At 38.4% G+C, this 16,381-nt stretch overlaps 1 protein-coding gene across 1 annotated transcript in view; it reads left to right on the top strand.

Annotated features, from left to right (window-relative positions):
* The first annotated feature begins 2,430 nt into the window (after window positions 1–2,430).
* LOC134750783 (octopamine receptor beta-1R-like) overlaps window positions 2,431–16,381 on the top strand; it is a 33,666-nt gene continuing 19,715 nt past the window's right edge. Inside the window, exon 1 of the mRNA XM_063686026.1 lies at window positions 2,431–3,325. Within this exon, the coding sequence (XP_063542096.1) occupies window positions 2,538–3,325 (788 nt within the window). The 5' untranslated portion in view covers window positions 2,431–2,537. The remainder of the gene's footprint in view (window positions 3,326–16,381) is intronic.

Genomic DNA, 16,381 nt, shown 5'->3' on the forward strand with positions numbered 1-16,381 from the left:
GTAATTTTAGATTCCCATTTTGTAGCCAGTTACAAAACTTATTTACCAAACGGTTCCACTCTGGCCCAATTCGTAACTGGCTACATACAAGGAATTTTTGATTCTTGTTTTGTAGCTAGTTACCAAATTTAGTTACCAAACGGTAACACGCTGGCCCAATACGTAACCGGCTTCAAAGTAACTGGAAATCTTGATTCCCATTCTGTATCTGGTTACGAAATTTTGGTTACTCGTACCTATCAACTGAAATAATTCTAAAAGAAAAAAAAATCTTACGCATAATTAAGTAATTTGCATAAACGGTAATTTATTTAATACAATCGGAGTCGTTACTAAAATATTATTCAAATTTTAGATCGCAACAGACTAGCATTTGTAGTAACAATATCCGTATGAATTTAGTTAATAAAGTCTATACGATTTCAGTAAAATTCTATACTATAATAGATTAGGGTTTTGTTAAGTTTTGTCCAAACAAAAGCTAATCTAGTTCAGTTCGCATCTGAACCATATCAGTATAGCCTTTGTAAATACGCGGCCGGGCCGTAATGCTAAGCGCCTTCAGCGCCCTCATACTAAATGGATCGGGCGTACGCGCGATCGAATGCCGGGCGCCTTCGGCAACTTGATTCCCAAAAGAGTAGAGCGTAGCCTAACGCACAGTGCGCGTTTCAATATGCTGGGCGCATAAAAGCGTCGGCAGTGGAATAGCTGCCTAAGCATCATCTCCTATTTGTACGGCTATATTCACGTTGGATTCGCTCCGGTGTGTGGGATGTGTACTTATCAAGCTCGTACGCCGGAGCAACGTTTGAATTCGCATCAGCGATAATCTGATATTCTGGTTTGTCTGAGCTGATTCTCATAACTGCAATGGGAATAACAGTGATAAGATAATCTCATAAAAATACAAACAAGAAGACGAGCTAAAATTACGCACTCATCGTCACGTTTCGCAGTCGTGTTGTTTTATTGAAGGTGATTCAAGGTATACAGAATTACAGATATAAATAGGTAAATAGTAAGAATTGGCGTAGACACTAAGGGCCACTTTCACCCTCTCACTAACCCGGGGTTTATTGGTTAAACCTGGAGTTACCATGGTTACCAGTACAATTTGACACTGGGTTAACGGTTTAACCGGTTAACCCCGGGTTATTGGGGTGGTGCAAGTGGCCTTATGCCGTATAAGGATTAGTCCGGTATACTCACGATATTTTCCTTCACCGAAAAGCGGCTGGTAAATATCAAATACTATATCGTACATAAGTTCCGAAAATCACATTGGTACGGGGTTTGAACTCACGGCCTCCGGATTGAAAGTCGCTCGCTCTTACACTTAGGGCCACCAGCGCACTAGAAAATTTCTATAGAAAGTTTACTTTGTATGGAGACTAATACTAACATTAAAACTGACATTAAAAGACGCATTCAATTGTTGACAACCTATATTATTTACTAGTCCTTGCTTTAAGCCTCTCAAGTACCTACACCTTATCTTTTTTAAACGTTTTAAATCTCAATACAATACAACACAGTAATTCTAAACTCCAAGGCAGATAAACGTTTTTTCTGTTAACTTTTATAATTCTAAAGTTAGTTCAAATATTGAACTAGGAAAGTTGTGAAATCGTTTTCGTGTTCTGTTAGCATTTCGGAAAGTCGGCAAGGCTCGTTACTTTAAGGTACCTAATTAATATTCTTTCTACTTTTATTTAAGTGACTATGAGATTTTAAATCTTTAATTATGACAATAGATAAACCATTTATATTGATTTAAATTTAGGTCTCTAATTTTTAATCTTTCTTGTTAACTCGGAGGATTATTATTGTATGGTTTTGGGAAAAACTATGTGGTAATCAATTCAAGCTTATGAACTTATGCATTATGTATATTAATGAATTAATGAATTACTAATAAATCATAAAATAAAAGTGAATAACCTCTTAGAACCTTAATATAATATATCCTTATCAATATCATCCACTATGAATGGTATTAATTAATTTCGGATATCAGACTACTGTTATTTCGGGGAAACTATCGAGATATCGTGAGATTTGATATAATACGAAATTGTGATATCAGAGTTTAATAGATAATGTGAATAATATTATTTGTACCTTTACAGTGGCTAAAAAATAAGTGCATTCCCGTTGCCAGGGAGGTTTTGGAATTATACTGAGCAACTTTTACTATGGGACCAACCCCGAAATCTCGAAAAATTTTGGCTGTTTCATACATTTTGGCTGGTCCATTTTCTATGGGAGGGTAATTTTTTTTTCGCGATTTCGATGTTGATCCCATAGTAAAAGTTGCTCAGTATAATCCCAAAACCTCCATGGCAACGGGAATGCACCATCTCTGATAAAAAAGCAACCTAAGATATTTGTATTCTTATTATTGCAAGTTCTCAAAAAAAATATTTTGTTCCAGATCGTACGCCATGCTGCTTCGGACCGAGCGCCGCCGCCGCTCCACCTTTATCTTAACCAAAGAAATTAATCTCACATAGACGCCATATAACATGTGAACCATGAAACTGGACCTACTCTTCAATATCGACACGTTCGACAACCGTACTGTAGACTTTAGAGACCTCTCCACTTCCATGTATCTCACGGATTCTTACGTCAACAAATCTTTAGACATTAATGAGACAACCAACGACTTGGTCTACACACAGTTTGATGACAACCCGACAATTGTGGCTATAGTTGTCATGAAATGTCTTATTATGCTGTTTATTATTCTAGCAGCGATTTTCGGGAACTTACTAGTCATAGTTTCTGTCATGAGACACAGAAAACTGCGCGTCATCACGAATTATTTCGTCGTGTCACTCGCGCTAGCTGACATGTTGGTAGCTATTTGGGCGATGTGCTTCAATTTTAGTGTGGAGATTACCAATGGAGAGTGGCTGTTCGGGTATTTCATGTGTGATGTGTGGAATTCCCTGGATGTATATTTTTCTTCTGCATCAATATTGCATCTGTGCTGCATTAGCGTGGATAGATACTACGCTATCGTTCAGCCGCTGGACTATCCTTTAATAATGACAACGGGGAAACTAGGGATCATGCTGGCCGTAGTATGGTGTAGTCCAGCTTTGGTCTCCTTTCTACCGATCTTCATGGGATGGTATACGACGGAAGACCATCTGGACTTTAGGAAAAGACACCCAAAAGTGTGCAGTTTCACTGTGAACAAAGTGTATGCCGTGATTTCGAGTAGTGTGAGTTTCTGGATCCCGGGAGTGATAATGTTGTTTATGTACTATAGAATATATGTGGAAGCTGATCGACAGGAGAGGATGTTGTACAGGTAAGACTATATTTTTATATAATACCCACAATTAAAAACCAAAGACCGACTCAAATGAACTGCTCAGCTGCAAATTTAAGATGGCCATACACACTAGGATATGCCTGCGCAGTTTTGCCAAGTTTTGCGCATTTGTGGTATTCGACTGTGGAGTTTTCTAACCAAGCCGAGTAGCCAACACGCCAATCGCTTACGCTCCGTAGCGATCGAAACGCAACTGTCACTGTCGCATTAATATGGAAGAGTGATAGAGAGACACAAGGCGTTTCGTTGTCGAAGCGATAGCGGTTGTCATCTTGGCTAGGCCGGCTGCTTCGACTGTGCAGTTGAACTGTACAGGCAAAACTGCGCAGGCGTACCCTTGTGTGTATGGCCAGCAATGGTGCGTTGGTGTGTAGTCCGTTTGTATCTTTGCCGAGAAAATTCCGACGCGTATCAGGTATTCCAAAATATATTTGTAATGTAGAACAAACTTTAAACTAACATTATATTAATCGTACAATGACATAGGTACAGTCTGCATCAAAATTAGTGGATGAAAAAATCCACCAAAAATATCTGCCATAGAAAAAAGTAAGTCATTTATTGTCGCAGGACTCCTGGACTACTTATCCATTTAAAGATATATCTTCATAGTACGCGTGTAAAAGTAAATCTCTGTGACAAATACATTGTTTGATTGATTCATTGTCTATTTTATTAAACTATTGATAATGGTAGACTTTTGACCTTTTTCTCCTTGTATAAAATTCTCGGGGCAATGAATTAAGATTACTGGGAAAAGTTTATAATATAGTTAGGTAAGTTTGTATAACATATATATTATAGTTAGGTATGTCTGAGATCAACCTAATATTTAATTACACGTACGAATTCCGAGTAACTGCTCATAAAATCAGAATTTCGTGAGCAGTTACCTTTTACTATGGGACCAACCCCGAAATCACGACAAAAATATCACCCCGTAAATTATTGCAGGTGACTAAAAAACACCTCTATATGTGACGTTTTCAACCAAAAGGTACCACATTGTCGGTTGTCGATAAGGTTGATTTCTAATTGAAGCTATATGGAAATAGCGCCTTACTGACAAGCGACAATAAGTACCCTTTTGGTTGAAAATGGCACATATCCGATGTCAACCTGCCACCATACCATGTAGGCATCTATTTAAAAATAAACCTTTACCCCAAATTGAGAACCTATATCCCTTACATTTTTAAGTCGTTTAAAAATACAAGCGTTTATGGACGATTGCATCCATGCAAAAAAATAAATAAATTCTCAACTGTATTTTACGCACAAATTGAACTTATAACTTATAGGTAACTTCTGAATCTCTAATGTAAATCGAAAAAAATCTGAATGGAGAGATGAGCTAGGGAACTTCGACAGATACTGGTGGAGAACAGCTCAGAATAGGAAAGAATGGGAAAAACTGGGGGACGCCTTTTCCGCACACGCGACATGCAATCAAATACATATATAAAATTGTAATTTAATATAATTGTAAAAAGAAGCATGAAATAAAGGCTATAACTATTACTAGCTTCTGAATATGTAGCTAACGAAAAACTTGCGGAACCACATAAAGCTGAATTAGATTTAAGTTTTTATATCCCTCTATTGTATAGTTTCCGTGTAACTTCTTTACGTGGCATTTTAACCAGTTTCGAATTCCGTTTACGCTAGGATTTCCATATTTTTCAGTTGAGCGGAAAATTTGTTCTGCGAATACAAATAGTTGCAAATAGTGATTACACGTGACTTTGGCTCGTTGGAGTTTATTGAAATCTAAGCTGGAAAATGTAGCATTTCGTAAGAACTCTCAAAGAAAGTTGATTACAATCTGCTTTTAAACGACCTCTTAGTCTAGGTAGTAGGTACGGTAGTCCCTGCGAAGCAGTAGGTCCCGGGTTTGAATCCCGTTTACTTTTATTATGTTAATTAAATTCAATATCAGATTTTTGAAGCTCAAAATGTATACGATGAGCATCGATAGTAGCGGATGAAATAACGCTCCAAATGCATATGCTATCCTAACTAACTAACTAACTAATATGGCACAGCCCAAAGAGGGTCTTGGCCTCCGAAACGAGAGCACTTCACTTTTCCCGATTCTGCGCCATTTTCTGCCAATTATCGGCTTGAAGCTGACGCAGATCCGCTTCTATTACACTGTCTCCCCAGCGGTATCTGGGCAGACCAAGTCTATCCGCAATCCTGTTTTTTTAGGGTTCCGTACCCAAAGGGTAAAAACGGGACCCTATTACTAAGACTCCGCTGTCCGTCTGTCCGTCTGTCCGTCTGTCTGTCTGTCACCAGGCTGTATCTCATGAACCGTGATAGCCAGACAGTTGAAATTTTCACAGATTATGTATTTCTGTTGCCGCTATAACAACAAATACTAAAAAGTACGGAACCCTCGGTGCGCGAGTCCGACTCGCACTTGGCCGGTTTTTTTAATACAAATATATAATTTTATCTCTACAGTTCGCGTTCTAAAGTACCTGTCACAGTCTAATTGATCTACATACCGGACTTATACAATTTTGTTAATCTATTAGATAATGGTAAATATTATTGACGCATAATCTGATCCGTTACTTTGATGCTGACAGTACTCGTACGTGATCAGGTGATCCATCTGCTCGTTGGCGTTCTATATCATAAAAAAACCGGACAAGTGCGAGTCGGACTCGCCCACCGAGGGTTCCGTTCTTTGTTGTTATAGCGGCAACAGAAATACATCATCTGTGAAAATTTCAACTGTCTAGCTATCACGGTTGATGAGATACAGCCTGGTGACAGACAGACAGAGGAGTCTTAGTAATAGGGTCCCGTTTTTACCCTTTGGGTACGGAACCCTAAAAATGAAGGTCCTATTTTCTATTCTGTACTTATACGGCTAATGTAGACTGGCCGAAGCGCCGAGCGATGAAGCCACGTTGTTTTTGAGGGAACATCGACCGAATGTAACGTGTTCGATGCTATCTCCCGACACGATCGTGTGTTTTCGAGGATTACCGGGTATTTACTAACGGAGTTTTGAATGGTGTGTGAAGTTGGCTTCATTTTTAACTAAATGACAAAGGGTAATATCAAACATCCATTGAAGGTGATACGTAAAGTCATAGAATAATCCATACTTCCATACTAATATTATAATTGCGAATGTCTGTCTGTCTGTCTGTCTTTCTGTCTGTGTGTTCCCTGTTCATGCTTAAACCGCTAAATCGATTTAAATAAAATTTGGCATAGAGATAGGTTAAGTCCCTGAGAAGGACATAGGATAGTTTTTATCCCGAAAAACATCTCTTAAGAAAGTAAAAAGCGGGGTGGAATTGAGATAATTAATGAAATGCCTGCTGATTTGTGTGCATAATATGCTCAAATTGAATGATTGCTATGATAATTTTTCCAGGCGCTATACTTACTTTAGCTGCTGTTACTAAGTGTTACTGTGTTACGCAGACAAAGTCGCGGGCAAAAGCTAGTCATACATAGACGGCTTATCTCCTTGACATGCTTGTAACCAAAATACATACTGCTTATTTTCGTAGTCTACATCGACTTATATCAGTAAGTATCGCTGTCGCGAGTGTCGCGACAAACAAAAAACCGGCCAAGTGCGAGTCAGACTCGCGCACCGAGGGTTCCGTACTTTATAGTATTTGTTGTTATAGCGGCAACAGAAATACATCATCTGTGAAAATTTGAACTGTCTAGCTATCACTGAGATACAGCCTGGTGACAGATAGACAGACAGACGGACAGCGGAGTCTTAGTAATAGGGTCCCGTTTTTATCCTTTCGGTACGGAACCCTAAAAAGTGTAGAAAGCCGTTGAAAATAGAGTTCCAATCACCATCGTCATCATCCCACGCAGACGAAGCGAAACTAAGCAAAAATAATTATACAATTTTACATAGTATTTAAAATTCATTCATTCTTCTTCTTTTTTTTTTCTTTTTTCTTTTTTTTTTCAATTTAGGCATTAACATAATAAACATATGAATGTCAAAAAGTACAGTTGTACAAAATTAAAATTAAACATTCATTCCAAATACACAAATCACAACATACATTACAATTTACATACTTAGAAAATACAGAATTATTAATAAAATCAATTTCAATTACCTATTTAATTTTACCACTTATATAGGTTGTCATAACCCATTTTCAGTCAACCAACCCTATTTACGTATATTTACGCGCATCAAATTGCCTTATTAGGCTAAATAGCCAAACAATTGTTATAGTTACACAGCCTTCATTAACAATTTCACATTTAATAATTCGTGTTTAATATAATTACGTAAAGTTTACACTAGCAATTAGTGCTATGTTCGGTAAGATTATTGAAGTAACACCTACAGGGTGGGAATTCAGATGAGATCAGAAATCACTTTCCCTTACTCACAGGCCACTTTGAACGTACACTGAATTCAGAATGATATTTGAATCACGTTAATTAGTTGTCGTACGTCTCGCCCACGCCAATACATGTACGGACAAGTACGAGCGAAATGTACGATATCCGAATGACGTCAGTTAGATGTCATTCTGATATCAGTGTACGTTTGAATTGGCCTGTCAATTATTGCGAAGTTTTCAGGAAAGAGGCATCTCATTGTCAATTGTGGATATCTCTTCATGACAGTATCGCATTATTTACAATTTACAATGCTTTCTTTTTGGCTGGATACGGCTTAATTGGATACAATTTGTATGCATTAGTAGTTAAATAATATAAATTAGTTTCTTGTTGGCTTGGAAATATAAGGATCAAAAAACAAAACAATCATAGACTATTAAATAAATAAGTAAATTTTACTTTTCACACATTACTAGATTATTGGCAAGTAACATGCCTACTTTTGCGTTGCGAAGTGTAACGTAACTAGCTCATTTATATTTATTTAAGATACAAGTGCGAAAAATAGGACATTCGCAACGAGTGGCGAATTTTAAAACACGACTGACCAATGAATACTCATTATTTTGTAATTCTACTTTACCTATCAATTCTTGGCCACTTATTTTATTCCTCACTAGCTTCTACTCGCAACTTTGTCTACGTGAAATGATGATGATGATTGATAAAAACTATCCTATGGCCTTCCTGGAGCCTCAAATTATATCTAAACCCAATTTCATCTAACTCGATTCAGCGGTTTTAGCGTGAAGAGGTGGCAGACATACAGTTACTTTCGCATTTGTAATATTAGTAGGGGTACCGTCTCAAAATTCCCCCTGTATATTGATAATTGCCGTACGTTCCTCCTAATTACGTATTAAAACCCCACGCATTGCATCTCAACGTTATTTACTATACAATTTTGAACCATACGCCACTTGAAACTAAGTCGATATTCCTTTAAAACCGAATTGCGGTTAGATCTTTTAAGCAAATGGTGTTGTTTAAAATTTCAGTAATTAATGGTTGCGAAGTTATAATATAATTAAAGTTCGAGCCAAGGCGGTGTTCGCATATAAAAATATGATATTTATAATAATAATAATTGATTCTTACAAATCTTAACTTTCTTGGTCTCATTCTACTCAGAATCGTCAGCATTCTGCATCCTACGATTAAAAAAAGATGTCCCAAAATGTCCGTTCCATTACGTCACGTTTTAGAGTGAATTTTTCCACTTGTATGTGCGTGACGTAGTGGAAACTAAAATTTCCAGTTTTTTTTTGTTTTTCTTTTTGAAGATCAGGATGTGCGGGAATCAGGTTTTAATTTTTTTTTTTAAACGTTCAATTTATTAGTACGAGCGTGATGCATAGAGAGCAATAATTATTGCGCCGTATAAATATTAATTCACTAATCGATTTTTTCAATCTGAATGCCACCGGTTGTTAAATCGGTAAACTTGAGGTTATCTATTAATTGCGAATTAGTTTTATCACTTTGGATTACATTACAATCTCTCTAATCCGGCACTAATGCTGACACACGAGAGCCGGATTACTGAAAAATTAGGATTACTGGAATTTAGAGCAAATCTGGATATTATTTATATATTTTTAGTATTAATTATAGGTATACTTAAAAAACACTTTATGAATCTTTTGTACAGTCGCCATCAGATATATCGGAGCGGCCGAGGTGCTCACAAATATCTGAACACGAACAAATATCTATTGTCAAGGGGCTAGGTGCGTGTTCAGATATTTTTGAGCACCTCGGCCGCTCCGATATATCTGAAGGCGACTGTACGATAGGCGAGTGAAAACTGTATCGACTAGTGGACTAAAATAGCGAGTTTTTATTTTTATTTTTAGTCCGTTCGATTCCCGGGCGAGACTTGGGGATAAAAAAAAACTTTGAATGCAGTTTTGTTTCTTTTTTTACAAATATTATGCCTACCTACACATACGCACACAAACAAATATTCTCGGTCCGACAGCTAACACGGGGCTCCGACATGGCTGAATTTATCGGAAGCGCCTTTCCGATATCGGATGTCGGAAGGCGCCTATGATGAAAAAAAAGCTGCAAGAAAGTGCCATTGGCATTAAGTCCGCCTTTTTTGCGTTATTTATTGTTTTTTAGTAATAATAAATAAATACAGACAAACACATATATGTATCTTAAATTTTACTTCCTTCCGACATCCGATATCGGATTGGACAATGTGAAAACTCTCTAACGCGAGGTCTATAGCTCAGAGCCCCTAGTATAAAAATGTAGATTTATAATAAATCGAGAAAACAATCGGATATTGAACTTGGCGCATGCTCTGCCGTGCACATGAATTGCCCTTTTTTATTTTAGGCACGTGCTGTTTATAGCGAAGTAAACTTTAGGTGAGGTATTATTTTTATATTGTTTTAGGTTAGGCACTCTTCTATTTATGTATTAGCATAGAGTAACTTATACTAGAGCGGTACTGTCATAGTAAATTTTGTAACCCCAGTAAATTCACTGCCATCTGTCGACACACTTTAAAACTAAAAATGAAGATTCATAAAAATACGATAAAATGTATTTAAATATGGATAAATGATTTTTTTTATTTGCATTAATTATTTTTATGATTTTGACCCGTGTTCTTTCACTGATATGCGTTAAAATTGTTAAATAAGAAACCGTCAACGCCATCTATACGACTGTAGGCCAAAGCTAGTAGCGCCCTCTGAACGAGAATCAAATTTTTCTTGATTTTCGAGGCACGTTTTTTCCTTAGACTGTATCCATCTATTACGGAGTTATATCTATCTTTGGTATTAGGTTTTATTATAATTTAAGAATAAAACATTGTTGTCGTAAGATGTATTTTTAATTTTCACCACACTAGCTGGTAAAGGCTCTCTTGATTGTTCAAAAACTGATAAGAAAGTTGCATTTTATTCACATGTGACTTGTGAGACAAAGTAATCAAATGCAAATTTTGAGTTTTCTTATGTTTGCTGGTAGAACGATAAGGATACATTTCGAAAATTAGACTTTAAGGTCCGTTAATTTATGATATTGACAAGAAAGTCGCATAACCTTAAAGGATTGCAATAATATGACTCACGCTAGACCGGGCCGGGCCCGGGCCGAGGCGTCAACACGTCATTTTCTATGCCGTCTGATCGGTGATCACCTTGGTCCTTTCCATAGAAAACGAAGCGCCGGAAGCTCCGGCCCGGCTCCGGCCCGGTCTAGCGTGAGTCAGCCTTAACTCAAACAAAAAACGTTTTTGTCCCACGTACGTACGAATCGCAGCTTTCGAACGCCGCTCCTATAAATAATACTAGGAACATTTAATAGAATTTTCGAGAAAATTATCCCATTCTGATTCAGGAACTTTACTTAGGCAGGAGAAAACAAAAGAATATCCAGTGAAAAACATTACATGCTATTGACAAAAGCACTGAATAATTCCCAAGTGCCCATAACCGAAAGCAATAATCACCGCTACAGGATACAGCGTACCTACTGCGTTCATCGACACAGAGCACTTATCAACTAGATGAAGCATTATGTTTAGGTACAATCGAACAAATTGATTTGCGACCCACCATAGATCGTTTTCACAGTAAGTATCATCCATGCTTATATTAATAAATGCGAAAGTGTGTCTGTCTGTTTGTCTGTTATCTCTTCACGCTTAAACCGCTGTACCGATTTAGATAATTTCCATACCGTTTGTGGCTTTGTTTGTTTGTAGCCCAAGGAACGACATAGGATAATTCATCATCATCATCCCACGCAGACAAAGTCGAGGGTAAAAGCTAGTAACATAATACTTTTGTTTTTTAAATCAATGTAATGACGTATTAAATGTGATAAGGTTTCACAATGCGACAGTTGCTCGATACTACTTGCGTGCAATTTATACAGGGTGCCCCCTGATTCCTCGAGTATATCTTTCGTTGCAAGTTTCGCGTGGCGCTCCATTTTGTTTCATTTTAATTTCCCTCTTAAGTAAGTCACTTTGAATACGGCAAAACATGTCCAACCCAGGAGCAGTCAGGGCTACATCGGAAACTTTAGTTTTGGCGCGCAAAATACATTTTAATTCGGTCGGCATAGCATGGACAACTGTTGTATGAAACGGTAGGGTGCAATTATTGAATCATGCTTTTTATGCGACTAAGTACCTAGTTACTTTACAAGTTTAAGAATATTTACGAGTATTTAAGTGTAACTGCATGTCTTTGTAAATGCTTAAGACGAAAGTGGACGACCGCCGCGATACAAAATCGCCTTTCCATACAAACGTAGTCGCCGTTTTCCTCTCTGGATATCAACATTTTTCAATCAATCAATCAATCAATCAATAATAAAAAATAAATCATAAAAAGCCAAACAGAGGGGCACGGGCATGGCAATATACATCAAATTATGCAAGTATATTTTCCACAGTGTCAATATCCAGATAAAATGGGACTACGTTTTTGTATTAGATAAGCGGACGTTTTTCTCTTAACAATGCGGAGTCTGATGAATGAAGTCTGTGATCACAAGATATCAGAAGATAAGGAATTTAATTAAAATTAAATAATGGCCCGAAACGCTATGGCTATTTAACGAGGCCATTTTTGCCCTTGGAGGGATAAATTGCTTATAAATTGTTTGTTACAAATGTTAATGACGATACTTAATAATTCTTTCGACTTTTTACTACTTGCTAATTGAAGTAGGTACAGTAGGGCCTCGATAATCCGTACACAGAGTAATCCGAACATCGCTGTAATCCGAACTGCCGAGTGACCCTTTAAGGGACAATTGAGACAAAGCCTTGTCTTGGTCAATAAAGAGAACCCGGCAGACTAAAATAAATTAGATGAGTTCTTAAAATGATTTCGCGGTAAGAGCATGCAACTTTTAATCCGGAAGGTGAGCATCTAAGCCACTGTAGTCCAGTATTAAAGTCAAAGCCGACCCGGAACGGATTCACTCCACCCCAAATTCCCTAATAAAACAAGAAATTTGCATAGTATTAGCAGGTACAAGTACTTAATTGCAAAGACTGATACCCTAGTTCTGCACGTGCTTTTATTCCTCAAGTGTTCTGTGGCAATTGGTGAGCGAGGCCGAAGAAAGAATGGCCGTAGGGACCTCGCCACCAGGCGGCCTAGCCAAGGTATCAATCGCTTGCGCTTCGCCATCGAATCGCTTTGTGTCTCTCTATCACTCTTCCATATTAGTGTGACAGTGACAGTTGCGTTTCGTTCGCTACGGAGCGTTACGCAGCGTACTACGTAGGTGAACGGCACGCGAACGCGAAGCGAAGCGATGCGGCGCGAGGTGAATCAATCCTTTGAAACCTATAGAAGTGTCCTACGTGGGCGATCTCGTTGCGAACGCGAACGCCGTAGGCCCGTGGCGTCGCTTCGCTTCGCGTTCGCGAGTTGTTCGCTTACATAAGACGCTGCGTTACTTGCAAGCCCTCTGGTGGTGCAGGTGTCCATGGGCGTCGGTTATTGCTTACCATCAGGCGTCGTCGACTGCATTTACCTGCAATATATATCTTAAAAAACGAAATAACCTAATTTGTATATGCACATTGATTGTCTACAATTTACTAGTCTGTGCTGGAACTGACGAAACCTCTCAGATTTCCCTAAGAAAGCGAGCCATGACAAGCCTGTGGTAAAAATTAGCATAGTATTAGTTTCCAGCCCACTGGGTCTTGCTATTCTGCTTTAATATGCTCCATAAATTTTTTAATGGATGTTAGTAGGAACGGTTTTTGTATATTGCATTTGCCTTTTGTAATAAAAGATGTAGGTATTTAAGGATGAGTCACGTTAGACCGGGCCGTGACCGGGCCAGAGCTTCCGGCGCTTACTTTTCTATGACATGACAGGTGATCATGATGCTTTCCATATAAAACGAAGCGCCGGAAGCTCCGGCCCGGACACGGCCCGGTCTAACGTGAGTAATCCTTTATTTATAGAACGGTCCGGGTTCAAATCTAGGCGTCCACCACTTCGTTGTTTGTAGAAAGCATCACGTGATCAACTGATCACCGATCACTCGTCACAAAAACGAGGTGTTGAAAGCTTCGGCTCGGACCCTGTGCTTAATCGATCAGCACTGTACAGTCATCATCAGATATATCTCAACAAGGTATTCACAATATCTGAACATTTGTGCCATTTTCAACCAAAAGGGTACTTATTGTCGCTTGTCAGTAAGGCGCTATTTCCATATAGCTTCAATTAGAAATCAACCTTATCGACAACCGACAATGTGGTACCTTTTGGTTGAAAACGTCACATTTGAACAAGCACTAACGCCTTGGCCGCTCCGATATATCTGATGGCGACTGTACATAAAGAAAAAGAAGAAAATTAAGACAGACGCCACGGGATGTTGCTGAAGGGCCGTTTATTTGAAGATAACGAAATGAACGGCGCTCAAGTGGGCGAGAAAGTGCCAAGTTCAGAGCCAAGTCGAGCAAAGCATTTGAAGTACCTGGATTGTTGATACCTTTATATTTATAACATGTTATACTTTTTACACAATTTTTGACAATAAAATATTATCTTAAGCAAAGCATTTGAAGTGCCTGGATTGTTGATACCATTATATTTATAACATGTTTCTATACTTTTTACACAATTTTGACAATAAAATATTATCTTATCTTATCTTATCTGAAGTCAATCACTGATTCAATGTTTACATTACTTTGCTATTTGAAAAACAAGACAGTTAATAAACCGGCCAAGTGCGTATCGGGCCACGCATAATAAAGGGTTCCGTACCTTCATACCATAAAAATAGCCATACCAGCAAAAGGGCGTATCTTACGTAGATTTTTTATTTATTTTAACTTCTTAATTTAAGGACGGACAGACGGAGATGACTAAACTATAAGGTTTTTGCTATTTTGGCTATGAACCATAAAAACGTTACTGAAAGAAATTATTCAGATAGCAACACAAAATTTGTGAATTTTTCTAGCAAAGCATACTAGTTTGAGTTAAGTGGCTCTTACTAAATCAAGCAGATGGTTTGCCTTAATTAGGTATACAACAATAATTATGCCATACGAATGTTTACTTAGGTACATAAGTAAACATTCCTAAGTAAACATTCCTCATATGAGAAATTTGTGCCTACATTTTAGGTCTCTCAGATTTGTCGTCAAGGGAGCAAATCTTGGTGCCGTCTAGTATTATAACTGTCTCAAGTGCATGTTCCATAAAGTTAATAACGTGATTTTCTCGGCATAATTATTTCACATTCATAGCGGAATCAACAGGTATCAAGTGGAGTGAATTGATGACAATTTAATTTTATTTTGACATCACTTATTTTATTTGACAATACTTGACGCTTCCCACATTATTTATTATTTGTTAGCATATTGTGTCCCACTGCTGGGCAAAGGACTCACCGGTCAATTCGAACAACGTGATAATTACTAGATAGGAGAACAATACGAGATCTAATTTTAAAATAGACACGTTATTTAGTTCTCAACTAGTTAACTTTTGCAGTTCGATTCGAGAAACTAATTGTCTCTTCAAGCTAAAATTATTGTGACGTTTTGGGCTCATTTTGGGATATCCATTGGATGTCTAAGTAGTATCTTAACCAAATCCAAAAGATATCGTTCAAGAGGACATTTGGAATCGTGGAAATGTCAAATTTGACGACTATCTTAAATAAGAATAAGAATAGAATAAATTTATTGAGAATAATTAGAAAGTGGCATGCACAAAAGGGTGTCCGGTAAGCCCCAAACTAGGCTGAGCCTGTATCTTGGGACTCACCAAAACAAAAAGAGTATGAAACAGTTGGAACATTAGACAAATTAAATCTAGATAACTTAAAAATTATGTGTGAGAATGGGTGATGAGGTGAAGAAGTCGTGCTTGTGAGGGTGTGTATGCGGCACTCTTAGCCCTAACCTCTGATGTCACCACATCGAGGCTGGTTGAGAACTGCAGGCAATTATTGAACAACCTTGGAGCCAGGAACAAGGTTGTTCTACGTTGGGTCCCGGGGCATGCGGGTATCGTTGGAAACGAAAAGGCCGACGAACTCGCGCGAGCAGGGGCTAAGGGGAAGAACTACAGTCCTGAGCCGTTTTGTGGGATTCCCAGAAGCCTAACGCGGCTCACCCTAAAGACCTACTGTCAATACAAAACCATTCAACTCTGGAGGGAGAAACCAGGGTTGAACCATTCCAAAGCGCTTATCAAGGCCTTCAGCAAAAAGGCGTCTTCGAGCGCCTTGGCGCTGCCTAGGAACCAACTGCGCAACTTGGTCAGGGTGCTTACCGGGCACTGCGGCCTAAATAAGCACATGCACACTATGGGGAAACGTGACATGGGGCGGTGCAGACTCTGTATGGAGGCAGAGGAGACGCCCCTACACATCCTCACAGAGTGCCCCTGCCTAATGCGCACTCGTGACTTGATCCTGGGTGGACATATATTGCGCCCGGAGGAGTTAAAGTCTCTCGAAACCAAAAAGATCCTGCAGCTGTTTGAAGTTGCAGGTTTGGATCGAGAGTTGTAGTAGGTGGCGATCACAATAGATCAGAGATGGTCGCAGTGATACATAGGCTCTGGAGCCTTACATAGCCCCTAG

Source organism: Cydia strobilella, chromosome 20 (genome assembly GCF_947568885.1).
Source record: "Cydia strobilella chromosome 20, ilCydStro3.1, whole genome shotgun sequence".
In the NCBI taxonomy this organism is placed as follows: Eukaryota; Metazoa; Arthropoda; class Insecta; order Lepidoptera; family Tortricidae; genus Cydia; species Cydia strobilella.